This window comes from Drosophila willistoni, assembly GCF_018902025.1.
Source record: "Drosophila willistoni isolate 14030-0811.24 chromosome 2L unlocalized genomic scaffold, UCI_dwil_1.1 Seg139, whole genome shotgun sequence".
In the NCBI taxonomy this organism is placed as follows: Eukaryota; Metazoa; Arthropoda; class Insecta; order Diptera; family Drosophilidae; genus Drosophila; species Drosophila willistoni.
The window spans coordinates 2,071,170-2,088,995 of NW_025814046.1; the positions used below are offsets into that span (position 1 = coordinate 2,071,170).

At 35.3% G+C, this 17,826-nt stretch overlaps 4 protein-coding genes across 11 annotated transcripts; 1 reads left to right on the top strand and 3 right to left on the bottom strand.

Annotated features, from left to right (window-relative positions):
- Positions 1-4,836: 4,836 nt before the first annotated feature.
- LOC6638346 (RNA polymerase II degradation factor 1) lies at positions 4,837-10,053 on the top strand. 7 transcript variants are annotated; one of them, XM_023177294.2, is made up of 9 exons: positions 4,837-5,140; positions 7,432-7,691; positions 7,765-8,120; positions 8,170-8,421; positions 8,498-8,624; positions 9,004-9,120; positions 9,245-9,487; positions 9,562-9,630; positions 9,691-10,053. In XM_023177294.2, exons 2-9 carry the CDS (start codon positions 7,463-7,465, stop codon positions 9,921-9,923), a joined length of 1,626 nt encoding a protein of 541 aa, XP_023033062.1. In that variant the 5' UTR covers positions 4,837-5,140; positions 7,432-7,462; the 3' UTR covers positions 9,924-10,053. The 7 variants fall into 7 exon arrangements, with proteins under 7 accessions (XP_023033062.1, XP_023033071.1, XP_023033068.1 ...); XM_023177303.2 differs by having other exon boundaries at positions 4,838-5,140; positions 9,712-10,053; XM_023177300.2 differs by having other exon boundaries at positions 4,838-5,140; positions 8,185-8,421.
- Positions 10,040-12,080, bottom strand: LOC6638344 (probable cytochrome P450 12b2, mitochondrial). Its single transcript, XM_002061425.4, has 6 exons — positions 11,945-12,080; positions 11,695-11,818; positions 11,389-11,635; positions 11,221-11,337; positions 10,737-11,163; positions 10,040-10,679 (listed from the first exon to the last, which is right to left on the bottom strand). Exons 1-6 carry the CDS (start codon positions 12,059-12,061, stop codon positions 10,071-10,073), a joined length of 1,641 nt encoding a protein of 546 aa, XP_002061461.2. The 5' UTR covers positions 12,062-12,080; the 3' UTR covers positions 10,040-10,070.
- Positions 12,081-12,444: 364 nt separating this feature from the next.
- On the bottom strand, positions 12,445-14,747 carry LOC111518901 (probable cytochrome P450 12b2, mitochondrial). The gene is made up of 8 exons (XM_047009540.1): positions 14,621-14,747; positions 13,904-13,932; positions 13,716-13,848; positions 13,487-13,660; positions 13,387-13,429; positions 13,042-13,281; positions 12,830-12,973; positions 12,445-12,760 (listed from the first exon to the last, which is right to left on the bottom strand). Exons 1-8 carry the CDS (start codon positions 14,671-14,673, stop codon positions 12,704-12,706), a joined length of 873 nt encoding a protein of 290 aa, XP_046865496.1. The 5' UTR covers positions 14,674-14,747; the 3' UTR covers positions 12,445-12,703.
- A 384-nt stretch (positions 14,748-15,131) lies between these two features.
- Positions 15,132-17,695, bottom strand: LOC111518965 (cytochrome P450 12b1, mitochondrial-like). Of its 2 annotated transcripts, none has more exons than XM_023177402.2 (9): positions 17,583-17,695; positions 17,018-17,168; positions 16,822-16,954; positions 16,537-16,766; positions 15,957-16,467; positions 15,811-15,885; positions 15,590-15,733; positions 15,461-15,517; positions 15,132-15,346 (listed from the first exon to the last, which is right to left on the bottom strand). In XM_023177402.2, exons 4-9 carry the CDS (start codon positions 16,608-16,610, stop codon positions 15,341-15,343), a joined length of 867 nt encoding a protein of 288 aa, XP_023033170.2. In that variant the 5' UTR covers positions 16,611-16,766; positions 16,822-16,954; positions 17,018-17,168; positions 17,583-17,695; the 3' UTR covers positions 15,132-15,340. The 2 variants fall into 2 exon arrangements, with proteins under 2 accessions (XP_023033170.2, XP_046865498.1); XM_047009542.1 differs by having other exon boundaries at positions 17,579-17,695.
- Positions 17,696-17,826: the final 131 nt, after the last annotated feature.

Below are 17,826 nucleotides of genomic sequence, written 5' to 3' on the forward strand. Positions count from 1 at the left end.
TTACATTCGATGAGGTCGCCCTCAGTGAGCACACATAAGAAAATATGTTGCAAATGTTGTAGCAATTTTGCAGATGGTCTCAACAAATTTCAAATCAATTACATGAACTTGTAAGAAGACAGAGACACAGCGGGAGGCGAAGACACCTCGGAGCCAACAGCAACCGCACCCCTTCTCCCACTCGAACCCCCCCGCCCAGCCTTAAGCACTATGTTGACATGCCAAATGGTCGCATAAATAGGCAAAAAACCAATGATAGAGCCAAAGGGAGTGCACTGGGGCGAGGTTTGGGGTAAAGCAAGTGAGAAACAAGCGCAGAGCGATAATTAAAAGAAATATATCAAGCCAAAATAGCACGCGACATCTAGACAGAAGAGCAGAATAGAAACAGAAACAAAAACAGAAGCACCAGAATTTGTTGCCCATATTCATTAGCCATGCCAAGTGCCATCTAGACTATACATATGTAAGTGACTGTGTGAGTGTGTGTGTGTGTGTGCGGAACCGGAAACGCAGCGGCATGCAAAGACGCCATAACGTTATGAGTAACGGCAACACAATATTCTGGCCATATAGCAATGGGGAAACATCCACGGTTATCGTTCAGTAGTGCGTGGGGTCAGGACTTTTAATAGTCAGGCTAACCCGTTGCCCGTTGTGGCGCCAAAATAAAAACTCTGCTACAAAAGCAAAAACCACAATCTGCGAGGGGTGTCACAAAGGTAATCAAAATGCAAAGTGATAAAAAATGCACTAAAAATTCATTTAGAATGAAACTCTTTAGACAAGTAAAGAAAATCTATTAAATTAAAATACACTTTAAAAGCAACTTTGTGATATAAATGAACAAATTAATATAAACCAAATAGATGTCACAAAAACAAAACTATAAAAACCACATAAATGTTTTATATGTCTTCTAGTTCTAATCAAGGGCGTAGACAATTTTCAAATCAGGGAGGGAAAACAACCAAATTTAAATGAATTGAATTAAATGCTTAGTAAAAACAAAAATTTAACAAAATTAAATTTTAAAGTAAATAAATTTCATAAATAAGAATAAAATTCATTGTTCTAAGAGGTGATAGCTGCCCTCCTCTATCAATATTTGGTTACACCCTTGATTCTCATGATGAGAAATGAATTTTTAAAACAAGATTTCTAGGCCTTATATCAAAAGCAAGACTTCTGCTGATCCATTCATCATCTTGACACAATCGAGATAAAGAAAAATAAACTTAACAATTTATTGTTAACAAAAAATGTGTTTTTAAAACAATTGAATTAATGTTTAGCCGTTGAGAAGTTTGCCAAATAATTTAGCTATAGAAACTCAACTTTGTATCTAACAGTGGCGTAAGGAGGAGAACAAGGTAAATTTCCGCCCACAAAAGCGAGATTTTTTCTATAAAAATTATCAAATTTCAATATCTAACAACGATTTTCTTTACAAAATGATCGATTTTTCCCTCTGCCCAATAAAATCATAATCAAGTTCATAAGCTAGATTATCCACTGCATATACTAACTAGAATACATAATACATTCTATGTTTTACATATATTGATTTTCATTATTATAACTAGAAGATGCCTTACTAAGAAAATGTCTTTATGACAAAGTTTAAGGTAATGGAATCCATTCATTTCGTCAGCTAACCCATTTAACATGATATGCTATATGAATAACCAAATATGTCACATAAAAGCCTTAAAACTGAAGACAACTGAAGACTTAAACTTAAATAAGGACAAAGAATTGAATTAAAAGTTGAAGAGAGTCTTTTAAAACATTCATGTTAGGCTTAAAGAGCAAGCATAAAACAAAAGTTTCGGGCAATGAACTAGAACTAGACCCCATACCCTAAAACTAGAGCCATAAACTAATGTATGCCTTGTCACTACTAAATAACTAAGTTTCAAGTTTTCTACACTTCAACAGGAAACTTTATTCCCAATTTCAATTCAATATCAAGATTTTTTAACTTTTAGTTAGTTGGTAAACTTTTCCAACCCACCTCTTCTTGGCCAGTAAATTTATGCGCAAACTAATTTCGCTAAGGCTGTAGTCAACCCGCATAAAAATAGCACAAAAACATTATGTTAGCCCCTTTAGAATGGGGCGACCCAAGTAAAAGTAGGCGAAAAGCAAAAAAAAAAAATAAAATGAAACAGCATTCCCGGAACGTGGATTAGCAGCATCAAAGCGAGTCAAGTGGAGCAGCTGAGTAGATGAGATGAAGCGGAGTGAAGGAGCATAGTGTCGCAGACCCGTGGGGCCATAACGGATTACGTGCAGGCTTTTTAACTTTAAGCTGCTTAAAAATATAGAAATAAAAACAGGAACAGCTGTCGTTCTCTCTCTCTGTGTCATTTACCTAGGAGTGTAACCCCAATTTTAAACCCTAGTCCAAAAAAAAAAAACAAGCATATTTCAGTGTCAACCCTATCGGGTTCCTTGTATAGTCAGCAAATCATAATTTTGCACCCGGCAGCGTGTCAGTCTTTTTTTAGGTGGCGCTTCCAGCCCTCCTCCCTCCCCAGTTGGCTTATCATCAATTGCCAAAACCAAAACATTTTATTTCACTCTGCCCGAGCTAAACACTTACACATTGTGAGGTCACCAACACCAGGGCACTCGATTCACGATTTTTTCGGTGGCATAGGCAAACGCTCGTCGAGCGGTATCCTCCGCCTCCCTTGACACTGGCAGGTTCAGGTTCTGGTTCTGGTTGGTTCGTTCGCTCGGCTGGCTACAGCTCCATTCACAATGCCATCACATTTCGGGCTTTTTGTTGCGCGTTCTTTGATTATATTTTCCCTTTACCCACTGTGAAGGTATTTTCTTTTTATTTTTCAAAATTTTTTGCACTTGCAGTCAACCAAATATTTTTACAACGTGCAGCATTTTTACCACCCCGATTCGTGTTTGCTTCTTTTTCACACACGAGATGAATGGATAAGCCAACTTAATAGCACTATTTGGCCAAAACTCTGCGTATAGCTTTTTTTTTTGGTTTTTTATATTTTTTCTTATGAGGTTTTCCGGTGAGAAACGTTTCCCGCCTGCCAACCGCTTCTGTGGAGAGTTTTTGCGCAACTGAATTCCTAGTGGAAGCTTTTGCCACACGGTTTAGTGAGCGAAACGAAAAGCTTTCGGTTGAGTGCTCCATCAAATTGAGCGGCACAGGAATACGCTGAGAGGAAGAGAATAAACTGACTGGACTGAGAGAAGGATAAACGGTAGCATTTGTTAAGAAAGAAATAACAATAATTGACTTGCAATTGGTAAAAGTAAAAGTCAACAAATTGACTTGTTGAAGTATTCAAGAGAATTGTTTATCATAAAGAGTGCTTTTGTTTTTTTTTTCTCTCTTTTTCTGTTTGAATACGATCAGGTGCATATGAAATGAACATTTAAGTACTTAAACCCTTTAACATCCATTTCATAAATTTTCCGTAGTCAACGAAAACAAAAAGCTAACATATTTCAATTACTCAAAGAGTTATAAGTTAATCAGTCGAAGAAAAATAGGTAGACACATCCGAAATGAATTGAAAAGATTTTTAAAATTATTAGAAACGCAATTTTTGTTAATCGGTAATTACGTAAATTTTTGACGAATTTCAAAACGTCCCATTATAATCTTCTATAATATATGTGTATTGTCTAAGATAACAAACAAATTCATTTGGTAACGACTAATCAGATCGGAATAATCAAATAGAGTACATGGTACTCTGTTAAACTAATTAATTTATTTCCGAACAAATTTTGTAGGGAATCACATGTTTCATAATATTAATATACGTAATATCTATATCTATCTTTAGTCAAGAATGATTTTTATTGAATTAAGTTTAATTTGGTTTATTCCTATCCAAAAATGTATGCATACTTTTGAACGAGGTTTAGAATACGCAACATTTATTAGAATTTTAATTGTTTCTCGATATGAAAACCAGTCTCTATAAAAGTTCTTATGTTTTAACAAGTACTGATTCTATGATTTGGATTCAGAATTAGAAAAAAAAAGTGAAAGTGAAAATTTTATATATACCTTCATATGTACTTTATGAAAATCCCTAATATGATTTTGTACTGCTTTATATTTACATTCTTCAGTGTTTAAAAACCTTAAACGAACCAATATTTTGTTCAAATCGATTGATGGTATAAGCATTTTTTTTTCTTTACAAACAAAATCATTACCAGTAGTACAGTGTTGCCTCTTTAAAGGTGTAGAATTTGTTTTAAGTTCAGTAATCATTTGATTTAGGACAAGTCAGCAAATGCTGAATTTCGTATTTCTTGGATTAGTTCGAATATTAGAAAAATCATTGTGCCAAAATTTACAAAGTTTTAAAGATTGTGTAAAGGGTATAAATACGTATTGCGAAACAGGAAGAGAGAGAAATATAACTCGATGGATAGATAGCAAACCAAGAGTATTAAATACGTAATTGTGACTTTTTCTCTATATGATATATAGCCATATATATCTCCATTCGTATGGATAATCAAAAACATTTTTAAACACTCAATTTAAGTACTCCATGGCCTTTTTTTGGGCAACTTTGTGGGTATGGAGATGCATTTGGCATGATGAATGTAAAAACTTTGGCTTACCATAAATAAATCCAAGATTATCGATAACAAGTCTCTCTTTCTTACCTTTCGTTGTTAACAAGAGGGGGCAAGAGATTGAGAGAGATCACTTGTCTCTCAACAGATAACACGAATCCCACGAATCACACGATGAGCTATTGCCGAGCATTCGTTGGTGATTCCTAGCCCCATCGTGGATCGGTTCTACAGCGAAGATCTCGAGTCACTTGGTTCAGTCACTCGATAGTTGTGCAGCCGCGTCGACGACCACACGTAGAGCCCTTCCCGTTGTCCAATCTGAAAAAAAAATTAATTAAAATAAGTAAAGTTTTTGAAAAAGATTTTAAAGTGTTTTTTTGTTTAAGAATTTATATGAAAATAATCTACATAAACGTACGATAAGAGATTTGTATCTAACAACGATTCTTGCGGCTGGTTCGAAAGTGATCGAATTGCAATTTGCAGAATAAGAAGGAAAAAATCCTAAAAGAAAGAAAAGAGAACAAAAAGAAATAGAGGGAACGAAAGACCGGTAAGTACAACTAAGTAATAGAGATGGACATGCTTTAGTTCGGTGCTTCTCCGTTGCTTCGCCATTTGGAATGGAAACTACCGTTATCAGTGTGGTGTAGGCGGGGTCAACGTCACACAGTTATTAGATCTACTTATACATACATATGTGTACATACGTTCTTTTGCGCCTTGCATTTGCATATTCTTTCTTGCCTTGTCGGCGCTTCTTTTTCGTTTCTCCCCCCTTTTCTTTCCCTTCTTGCACTTTCTCGACGAGACCTTCTTGCAATTATTTTCTATGCGACTTTTCATTATGCTCTCTCATTACACTGTACATCGAACTATGTATGTATAGATGCGTGTTTTTGTGTGTGTGTGTGTGTGTGTGTGTGTGTGTGTGTATAGCTTTCGATTTTGCATTCAGCTCGATAAACTTTGATCCCGTCCAACAAATTTTTGTGATAATTTTATTATTTTTGCTATTTAATTGAATAAATTTTTTTCGCGTATTTTCTGAGCGATGCAATAAGCGCTATAAATATACATAAAATAAATATGAATGCTTGTGTAATTTTTTTTTTTTATTAATTGTATGTACATACATAAAAAAAATATGTAGCTATAACAATATATGTATGTACATATATATAAAATCTCATTCAGAGACAAAGAAGTTGATTATCGATTTCATCTTATAAATAAAAACACATGCTCACTTCTTTTCCACATTTCCGCACTGGGTAAAGATCTTTTAATTCGAAATCAAGTTGTTTAGTTTTGGCAAGATTTTGATATATGATATATATCACTGTACAGTTAGATTCTTCAGATCTTTAAATTGTAAATATAGTTGTTTAGGTTTCGCTAGATTTATAGTCATTTAATGGAATTTTAACATCTGAGGTTTCTAATTAAAAAGAAGAACTTTACTCAATTTTTTTTGGTGTGCGCATATATTTTATAAGCATTACTCCATAGTTTTCTAGAACTTTAAATCAGCCATAATTTTAAATAACATTCCAATTATCTACAAAAATTACAAATAGACACAAGATTTTCCATTCTTTAGGCATTATCTATTATAAGGGAGAAATAAAAAAAGTATATTGCCTGCTTTTTTCCATAATTTAAATCGAATGGAATCATAAATTTAATATAATAATATGTTAATAAATTAATAAAGATGGCTCTTAATTTTTTATCTACTTAGATTCTTCCTCGTTTTTACCTGTTGAGTTTTTATTTTTATATTTAGAAAATTATTCTTCTTCGAATCAAGTTCGATCAATTAAAACTGTCGTAAAAATCCCAAATCCATGACTCAAAACATAAAAATAAAACATTATGCCTATTTTATTAACGTTTTACCTTGACAATATTTGCTTATTGTCCATTTTTTTACACTGATTTCAATGACAGTTTGTCTAAAGACACACTTTCGTCCTTTTTCTTAGTTATAGCATACAATTAGGAAATTAATATATATTCTTTTAAAATCTATATTCAATAAAAAATAAATGTAACTCTTCGTATATTGGTTCTTAAGTTCCGATATTAAAAATGACATAATTTGTCCAAAAATTAAAACAAAATTGCGCTTTCGCAATTTAAGAATCTAATAGAAAACATTTCCATTCTGAAACTATCAACAGCCGAGAACTAGACTAACCTCCCACACTGTCAAACATTACTGATTAGGAGAGATCCCGGACGGAATTTGCAAATATGGTAGACATAACACACACATAATCATAATAATACTTAGAAACTATCATTCCTCAATGGCGTTTCCCGCTGAATCTAAGCGGAGATGATGTGTACAAAGTTCATTTGTGCTAAATTTATATTATTTAATTTGTTTTGATTTGAATTATTTGTTTAGATCATTTTTTCATCTGTCGTTAGTCATTTAGGTAGTATAAGTTTTGCTAGACGACGAGCAAAAAAGATGAAAAAAAAAGAATGCGAATTTAAAGTGTAAAAGAACCGAGGCGATTATTAGTTGATAAGCGATCTACTTTCTGTTCTAATGGGCAGACAGTGTCAGAAATTGTCGGCATTATTATTATTATTATTTTAAAATGAGTATATATGTATATAAGTAATTTTGTGTATATATGGATTGGGTTGTCCGGAGGCCAGCAATCACGCGGAGCCGAGCCGATCATCCAGGCCGATTTGTACCTTTACGAGTCAGCGGCGGCACTCGCCTATAGAGATAATCTCTTTGTACTCTCAACTTGTATAAGCCAAAAAAAAAAATATATATATATATATATAAATTTATAATTATGCCTATTAATCACGCAGCAGTAGCAGCAGCAGCAGAAGCATCTTGGCAATGGCACAGGCAACGGGAACGTTTGGAGCTAAAGATCACCAGCAGCAACATGAACATAATATCGGAGACGATGAAGTCAGCGAACTGCACAAGTCACGTAATTTCTATGACAAAGTGCGAGAGCAGGCAGAACGCTTTGCCAGCACACGCCTGGGACAGTTTGTGATAGCACGTGGTGATAGGGCTCTAAGGATGATCGAGATAACTGCCAAGTGGAGTCTGCCTCAGGGTGAGTATACTTGATCGAAAAATTGCACAATCCATTTACCTAAATCGCTCCCTACTTTGTTTGTTTTGGTTAGAGAAAAATGCTGCTCCTTTGGAGCGTCCTTTACCATGGATGGCATTCTTGATGCTGATTATTCTGCTACGTGTGACACGCATGTGGCTATCGATGGGTGCCCTGATGATTGGCAATGGTCCTGTGTCGCCCACAGATATGATTTATTTCATTCAAACACGTCGTCGCAAACTAAGGGCCATACGTCTGCATGGCCTGAAGGTGATGAGGCAACGCGAACAGGAGCTACAATATGGTGCCGGTAAAGGACTAACCTACAAGATCAGTCAATGGCTATCGCGAGCCATTTGTCGTCCTGGTGTACAGAGAGCCAATAGTGGACGTCTCTTTACAGTGAACAGCAACAGCCTGGAACAGGTAAGTGCTCTCATTTGGTCATCTTAACTCACTCATCTAAAAACTTAAGACTTATCCATTAAAGAATGTTAGCAAACGTCCGCGTGAAGAAGAGTCACAGACTGAAGCCGATCACAATTTGACCATCGATGAAATGTTGGCCAAATATGCCAATGTGAATTCGGAAGATGACTCTGATTTTGTGCCTAATGCAGCTGGTGAAAGTAGTGATGATAGCAGTGAGGAAAGCAGTGATAATTCCAAATCGAATCCAAGCAGCAGCAGCAGCGAAGAGGAAACCGATGTGGTTGATGACATGAAGGTAACATTGAGTATAATGAATTCCACTCTCTACTCAGAAAAGACTAATGTATGTGTGTGTGTGTTTGTGTGTTTAGGCCAAGCCTCTGGCAATGAATGGAGTTCATGGCGATAAGGAGAAACATGCAAATGCAACAAAACCCACGACCACAATTATCACCAGCAATGGCGACAAGGAGCATCAGCAGACGACGACGGAAGTTGGTAATGGACATTGAACTGTTGTTATTAGACTCTCTTGTTCGTAGCCTCCTAAGTCTAGATTTTACACCAAGTATCGAATATCGATTTAAGCGTAGATGGAATGAAAGAAAACTGAACTTGAAACATTTGTCATGAAATACAATACAAAAACAAACTATAAAAGAAATCCAAAAAGAATTGATTTATATACATTTGATCGACTGAGAACATCCTTACCATGCACCCATATATCCATTCATCGAACCATCGATTTAAAAATTTACCTTTTTGTGAGTTTGGCCATGACATACCTTTTAGCATCCTGACCTAGTCTCTTTCTCTTTCTCCCACTTTCTCTCTCTCTCTCTCTCTATCGCGCTGTTGGTTCCTGATATTTTAGTGCAACAAGAAGAGCAAAAACCCTTGGCAGCCCCAAAGGAGGAGAAGGAGAATCATAAGGAGTTAAAGGATCAGCCGTTAAAAACCACTCGTCTATACAACAATACGGCAGCTGCAGGTAACTCTTGGCTTGCTGGATCACATATGACCGGTGACCAGATCTCCTTTTATGATATTAACATTTTAACGATAGTATTTTGTCTTTGTTTCTGTTACTCCGTGCATGTGTTCAAACACAACAGCCAACGTTGATCCCGATCCCGATATCCAACCCCAAAACCCAAACGATCCTGTTACCGAATCCCAAGCCCCATTTGAAGACACCGTCAACTGCAGTAGCAGTTGCGTTTCCATTGTTAACCAAGATAACCAGCAAGATACCCAAACTGAAGAGCTAAAAACCCAGACATCCAATCCAAACCATCCCATTGTCGATACCCTTACACCAGCTACCTCCTCTGAAGATATTTTTTATAGTCCCATTGGTCTGTTCCCAAGCACTAAATTCAAATTTTTGGCATTTTAATTTAGTTTCATTTATGATTTTCATTGTTTCTAGGATCGCCAACTACTTTTAATACCACCCTGGGACCTCAAATAAAGTCTGCCATTATTCAATTTGGCTTGGGTAAGTGATTTGAAAACAAATTTTAAATTATTTTTAAGTACTTACTTGTGCAATGCCTAGCTCATTCTACACCCACTATAGATATGGAAGACTATCACTGCGAGGCCTCGGAGTTGGAGTCAGCAGTCTTGGCCAACATTTCTCAAGCCCATGAGATTGAGTCGCAACGTCAAGATGCCCAGAGCATTAAGGAACCACAAAAACAGCCACAGATACAGCAGCAACAACAGCAGCAACATCCTCGCCAGCATAATCATCCTCATCAGCGTTACCGTGGTCGCAATCGGCGCTAATCTTAATCCTCTCCTCTTCCTACTTCTACTTTTATGCCTATATCCAAATCTAAATCTATATCTTTGCCTATTTCTTATATTGTTAGCTAATAGTACGAATAAATACTCTGAACACATTTCTATATATAAATATCTTGATTTTTGTTATCACAAAGTTGTTGCAATGGGTTCAAACTTAAAACGTATATCCCCGCAAGGGGCCAATATGATTGTGCTCTCGTATTGCAGTGGTTCCTCAGCCAGCCAACTGACTTTGTAGCAACGTAGTAGACGAATTAGCAAGGTTTCTATTTCCAATTCGGCTATCCGCTTACCAATACAGGTACGTGGTCCAAAGCCAAAGGGTAAATATATAAAGGGATTACGGGAGCGAGCTTCTGGACAGGCTTGAACATCCGGTTGATCGGGTGGGGCAGCTTTAAGCCAACGTTCGGGTAGAAATACCGCACTATGGGGGAAATACTCATCGCTGTTGGAGAGCTCTAGCACACCCATAAGTACACCAGTGCCACGAGGCACACGATAGCCAGAAAGTATCAGATCCTTGGTGGTAATGCGAAAATTTCCAGGTGTTATTGAAGTTATACGTAGTCCCTCCTTGATGCAGGCCCTGAGATAAGGCATATTCTTGGTATTCTCCTCGGTCAGTGGATCATTGGGATGGGGCAGAATGCGCTGCAATTCTTCTTGAAGAAGCTCTTGTTTCAAGGGATTACGCGACAAATGATAGAGTATGGTTATAAATGCCGATGAGGTCTGTAAATATAATTTCTGAGAATAAATTCTTTCAGTCTTGAAGTGATTTTAACCAACCGTATCTAAGCCTGCCATTAGCATATCCATGACCATGACCATAGCCACCTGTTTGTTTAGGCCCAATAGCTGCTCCAAGACACACTTATTCTTACCATTACCAGTGGCATCGAAACGTTGAATGGCTGCCTCAATATAGTTGGTTGTGATCTCTGTAATGTTGTCATAGGTCTTGAGAAAACGCTTAAACCCGGGAGTCTTGTAATACGGCCATATCGATGGTTGGACATCGTACTTGAAACTATAATTGAAAAATTCCGTCATATGCTTAGCCAAACGGGCAGCATTCGGATCAGGCTGATCGCTTAGCAAACCCATGCGTGTATTGAGTGCCACAAAACTAATCGATTCAAAAGCCCACATTTTCAACTGATCATGGAACTCAGCCTGGAGGGTATGGGTCTTAGGATGCCTTAGGGTCTCCAATCTAATATACAAACAAAAAGTGGAAGTAACCTTTTGTTAATTAAAGAGCATTACTTACTTGTCTATAAACTCCTTGGCAATTAGATCAAGTTGAGCTAGATTTTGTCTAACATTTTGCACCTTCATGAGAACCGGATTGACTTTATTTCGTATATCTGCCCAGTCCTTGCCCTGTCTGAAATAATTCATTTATCCAAGCATCTAGTAATCAAGAGATTTGCCTTACTCTGAAACAAGTCCACCTATGCCATTAAATATATCAGGACGTTGCACTTTGCGATAATAACTAAAACTCTCAAGACCAATGCGTATGGGCCAAATGCCTTCGTTGCGGTAGGTCACCTCAAAGTCTTCCGGATTGTAGGTGAAAACCACATCCGCTTTGCCCATCATGCCAGGAAAGCGATAGATGTCTCCATACAACTCCCGCAAACGACGATTCATTTGAATGAGATTCGTATTATGGAGCTCACCTGATGAAGAAAAAGAAACTTAGCCACATTGAGGAGTATGTAGAATGGAGATATTTTACCGCCTGGCAAGAAGAACGATAGCAACCGCCAATTACTAGGTCCAGGCATTTCATTATAAGGTTTCGCTTCCTGCCATTTTGCATCATTTCGTGGAGGGGTCTTGTCTATTAAAGCCGAATGGTCCTGCAAATTTCTCACAGGGTTTGATTGTTTGTAAACAAAACAAATTTGCCTCACTTTCGCTCTCGTTACTCACTCTCTCTCTCCCTCTCTTTATGTTTTTGTTGCTCTCATTAGAAGCTTACTCACCTGCTGACCAAGTACCGTATTTATTGAAAGCTTTCTCTCCTTTACAGTTCCAGTACCCTGAAACAGCTGATAACCGTGCCTATTATACGCAAAAAGTTGTTTGCCATTATTCCACATCTTTATTAATATTCTAGTTGTCTTTTATTTATTGGTTTAAATATTTTATGTATATTATATTGAGTCTTTTTGTTGTTATTTTTGTGAGCAGCAATTAAAAGCTTATTAATTATTAAAATTATTACAAGAGCTTTTTGAACAACCGGTCCGATGTAATTGCAAAATACAACTGATTCTAGTATTCATTTGCTCATTTCTAGTTGCAGATAGTTCCAACAAATGCAACTAATTCATGAGCTTTTCCCAGTGAATGGTTTGCACCTATGATAGAAGGAAGCTCCACCAAAGGAATGCACAGTGCTTCAAAAACTAATAATAAACCAATATGATTTATTAAAGGATTTATTATTAGGAGTAAACATTATTTCAGCTGGAAACTGTCCCGATAATGTTTTCTCTACAAAAAAGGCAAACATTCAACTTTATTTTCCATTTTTCCACATTTCTCTTATTATATTACTTATTGGTAAAGTTTATGTATTAATTTGATAGAAAAAATATTCAAAGTTTATAAAACATATTAATTAATCACAGTGATTAAGATTTAAGTTTTATAATTTTGAAATAGCAATTCGAATTGTGTTCCTGGATCGATAGGAAGGATTATTCACTTTTTGGAGTAGAACAAAGCTTTATCGTAACCTACTTTGAAAGGTACCAGAGCAAATAATAAATCACTGAGACAAAGCAAAATGAGGTCTACAATTAAAATAGAAAATCAATAATTAGCATTAGATTTTAACTTTTTTTTTGTAAACTGTAACGAACCGTATCTGCCCCTAACATTAGCAAAAATATTGCTATAAGAGCAGGTGCACCCTTGGAAAGTCTCCACAGCTGATTTAACATTGTTTCATTTTCACCAATCTGGTCAATTTCAACGGGTGCATCTGCCTGAGGACGAATTGCGTTCTATAAAAAACAGGAAATAACATTTTCCATTTAACATGAACCCTTTGGATTTTGGGAAGCAAACCAACCGTAAATGTGTCTGCAATCAGCATTCCAATAGCGATTATCCCAGCCACCTGTTTCTTGAATGTACGTAGCTGCTCCAAGACCCATTTATTCTTGTCACTATCAACGAGTTCAAAGCTCTGAATAGCTGCCTCAAGGTAGGTGTTTGACATTTTCATATTTTTCTTGTAGTTGTCGAAAAAACGTTGAAACTCGGTAGATTTTTTAAAATCTCCGTTTACGCTTTTATTGCTCAAAAAGTCCTGTAAATGTTAAGTGATACGGGCCGCCATCGGATCGGGTCGATCACGCAACAAACCGTGGCTTACGATGAAAGTCAGAAAACTAATAAACTGCTCACGGTTTACCGGCATTAGTTCATGGGTCTTCGAATCTCTTAGGCTCTCCAATCTAAAAATCAAAAGAAAAAACTATAGAAACCATTTGTTAATAATGAACTTTACTCACTTATTCATAAATTCCTTGCTAATATATTTCAATTGGTTAAAATTTGGCATATAATTTGGTGCATTCTTTATCACAGGATTCGCCTTATTTTTTATAGTTTCCCATGCATCGTTTGATCTATTCGTTATCACCGAATAGTCTTTATTTTTTATAGTTTCCCATGCCTCGCCCGTCCTTTAAATATGCATTCTAGACGTAAGTCTGTGATTCATTAAAGGGATACGCTTACTTGGAAAAGAATCCAGTTATTCCATGGAAAATATTAGATCTTTGTTGATCGCTGTACGGACTTGAACTATCGTGAACTTTTGCACTGTCCGTCGTTGGATTCTTCTCAGTTATATTTGTGTTTTCAAGTTTTTCTAATTAAAAGGATTGTTAAGTAAGTACATACAAATATCAGCGAACATGACTTACCGCCTGAATTAAAAAACGCTGGTAATATCCTAGAATTAAAATGTTTAGAAAAATAACTTTAAAGTAAGAGTCATGAACAGTCTCATTGTTATTTTCTAGGTCATAAATCCTTTTCATAAAATTAATATTTATCTATTTGATACAAATATGTAGTAATGACTGTGCTAAGTTTGATCAAGATCGGGTGAATATATCATATAGCTTCCATAAGAACGTTGAATCGAAAACCGTCACGTTTATTAATTACTTACGTAAAAATTAATATTTGTCAGCTTAATATACCTATTAATAACTGTGTCAAATTTGATCAACATCCAAAAACTATATTATTTGCATGTCAAATATACATTCATTAAAATAGCATGAAGATTTCAAAGCATTTTTAAAGTATTGTCTGTACATATTTACATTTTAAGAGGAAAAACTAATATTTTTATTATTTTACAGGAACCACTGTAAAAGCTTTCCGATAACCTGTTTGTTTATTTTCTTTTGCTAACACGCGGCGTTAAATAGGGGAACTACAAGTTTGTTCTAATGACTGAACTTGATATTGATATATTGTCATAGCAAAAACATTATCGGCATACGCATTAAAACTTATCGTATCTAATATGTATTACATGAAAGCAACTAAACCTAGTTCTTTGTATACTTGTATGTATATTTACATATGTATGTATGCACATACATATATGTATCTATCTAGGTACATACCCGCTGATACTTAGTGTTTTACACATATCAAGTGGTTTGCCACATTTCCACATGATTTAATGTCTTAAGTTTTTCGCTAGGGTTCAATCTTTTATTTAAAGTTTTTATTTTTATGTGAAACACTTGAACAATTGACAAACAACAAAAAAAGTTTCAAAAGCTGATTCTTAGAGATGATAAAACATCGCTATGGAACTCGATCGTAGCGATGGTCGATACTTCATATGACATCGATAATATTTCTAGCCGATCATATTTGTATTAATAATATTAAATAGAGTAAAATTAGTATTCAAGAAAACCTTTTTGTTAATAACTATTTGCTTTGAACAACCGAACTGATTCTTATATTTAATTTAATATCAAGTTGCAAATAATTGTACAAATTGCAAATAATTCGTGAGCTTTTCCCAGCGAATGGTTTGTATCTATGCTAGGGAACACAGTGTTCAGAGCGGTTCAGGTTTGTGTCTCTGCTAGGGAACACAGTGGAAAAAAATCGAGTAAAACATTGGATCAATTAACTTTTTAAATTTATTTTCATATTTTATGAATACTAAGCATTCTATTAAATGTCTGTATCGATAACATTTTAATGTTTGCTCCCTTTTATATCCTCTATTTTTATCCAATTGTTACTGTAGACCAAAAATGTGCGAAATTGGCATCAAATTTAAACGAGATTTGTCTTCATCTCATGGTATTTCAATTAACATCTTGTCAATCCTGTTAATAAAAGAAATGAGAAAAAAATTATATGGGAACTTCTGCCAACCTCTTACATTTTTCCATATCAATTTGGCTATAAATGTAAGAGAAGCTATGAATTTAGAGCTATACCTTCTTGGAAAAATAACAGACCAAACGATAAAGCACTGAGACAAAGCCAAAAGAGGTCTAAAATTTAAAGAAAAAATCAATAATTCGCATTTGATATCAACTTTTTTTGCAATCTGTTAAGAAACAAACCGTATCTGCACCCAGTATCAGCATAGAAACCGTAATGACCGTGGGCCCATATTTGGAGAGTCCCCACAGCTGATCCAAGATAGATACATTTCCTCCAACCTGATTATTCTCAACGGGAGCATCTGCCTGAGGCTCTTCTGAGCTCTATAAATAATATGAACAAGTTATTAACAACTATTTAAGATGATCTTTCGTTCCTCCTTCATGGAAAGGTAACAAACCATTTCTGTAATGCATTTATTTTCTCCAATCTGATCAAATGCACCGGCTCTATCTGCCTGAGGGATTTCAAAATTCTATAAATAAAAGGTAAGAGCGAAAAATTCCTATTTAATCCGATCTTTTTGTGTTTAGGAAGGTAACCAACCGTATTATTGCCGACAAATATCATGCCAATAGCCATTATTCCAGCCACCTGATTTTTGAATTTATGTAGCTGCTCCAAGATCCTTTGAGTATTGTCATTATCAACGAGTTCAAAGCTCTGAACAGCTTCCTCAATGTAGGTGTCCGCCATTCTTATATTATCCTTGTAATTTTGGTAAAAACGTTGAAATTCTGGAGATTGTTTGAGATCTTGGTTCCAGATATTAACATTTTCGTTTAGGCCAATATCATCATTGTTGACGCTATTAATATCTTCGTTTGCGCAATTTACACCACTGTTCACTCTATTAGGATCACTGTTTACGCTACTGACATCATTTTGCAATTTCGCATTGTTGAAAGAATGCATAAAATATTGGGTTATGCGAGTCGCTTTGGGATTTGGTCGATCACGTAGCAAACCCAAGCTTGCAATGAAAGACACAAAACTAATAAAATCCTTGTACTCCCGCTTTAGTTTACCGGTCTTTGGATCTCTTAGGCTTTGTAATCTGAAAATCAAAGTGAACGAATACTTTAGCAATCGTTTCTGTGATTAACAACTTTACAAGTTTACTTACTTATCCATTAATTCCTTCGCAATAAGTTTCAGTTGGTTTATATTTGGCATAACTTTGGGTACATTCATTATCATAGGATTCCCATTATTTTTTATGGTTTCCAGGCTTTGTTTGGTGCATTCATTAAAACTGAAATATCCTTATTTTTGATGGTTTTCCAAGCCTCTTTCGTTACATTCATTATAACAGGCATTTCTTTGTTTTTTACAGTTTCCCATGAGTCGCCCTGCCTGTAATTAACTATATTTAAGTAAAGTCTGTAATAGATCAGAGGGATACGCTTACTTGGAAAAGAATCCAGCTAATCCATGAAAAATATTGGTTCGTTTTTGATCATTGTACGGACTTGAACCCTTGTGACCCTCTGCATGGTATTTAATTGGATTCTTCTTAGTTAACTTGATGCTCTCAAGTTTTCCTAATCAAAAAGGCGAATTTAGGAAAGAGAATTGTAGATTGAAGATCAATGACCATGACTTACCGCCTGGATAGAAACACCCTGGTAAGATCCAACTGGTAATAGCTGCAGTTTGTTTATCATTAAGATAAAGAGCGGTCTTGTTTTGCAAATTCGAATTTCTTACACTGTTGAATTCATTTCTAGCTACAGTTGATTGCCTTCCTCTGGATTTCTACAAAAAAATAGTAGATAGTACGTATTGGAAAAATAAAACATCAAAAGGTATAGTTAAAGCTTAATCTAAATGATCGTAAAAATCGACTCTTGTAATTAAGTGTCTAGTGAAAAAAACATTTTCTAATTTTATAGTTTCTTTACAAAAATAAATTTACGTCAATTATTGAGAATAAACAAAACTTATTTATGCTTTACTGGTATGTGTTTGCTAAGTGTTTTTAGCTTCCCCCATGACAAATTTCTGCTGATCAATTTTTTCTGCTCTACGACAATGCAAAACACCACACAAACAAAAGCTTTACTTTCATCAGAAAAATGAGATAGAAATACAAAAAATCATATCAAAACAAAATGTTAAATATGTATATGGTATTTGTAGATGTATACATATGTTGATGTACATACATACCGGTCGATAACATAGCGCTTTATATATGGAAAGTTGTTTGCCATGTCTCGTCATAATAATATGTTTTAGATTTTGAACCTGCTCTCAAATTTTTTTTTTTTGTAAAAAGTTACAAAAACTAGCGGATAGAGATGATAAGTTATTATTGATAACTATTGAACTCGATTGTTAGTACTTTATTGATTTGGTTATGATTTCTTTTTATCGATGTTTTTCTAAAGTCTTATCGATATTATTTGAAATG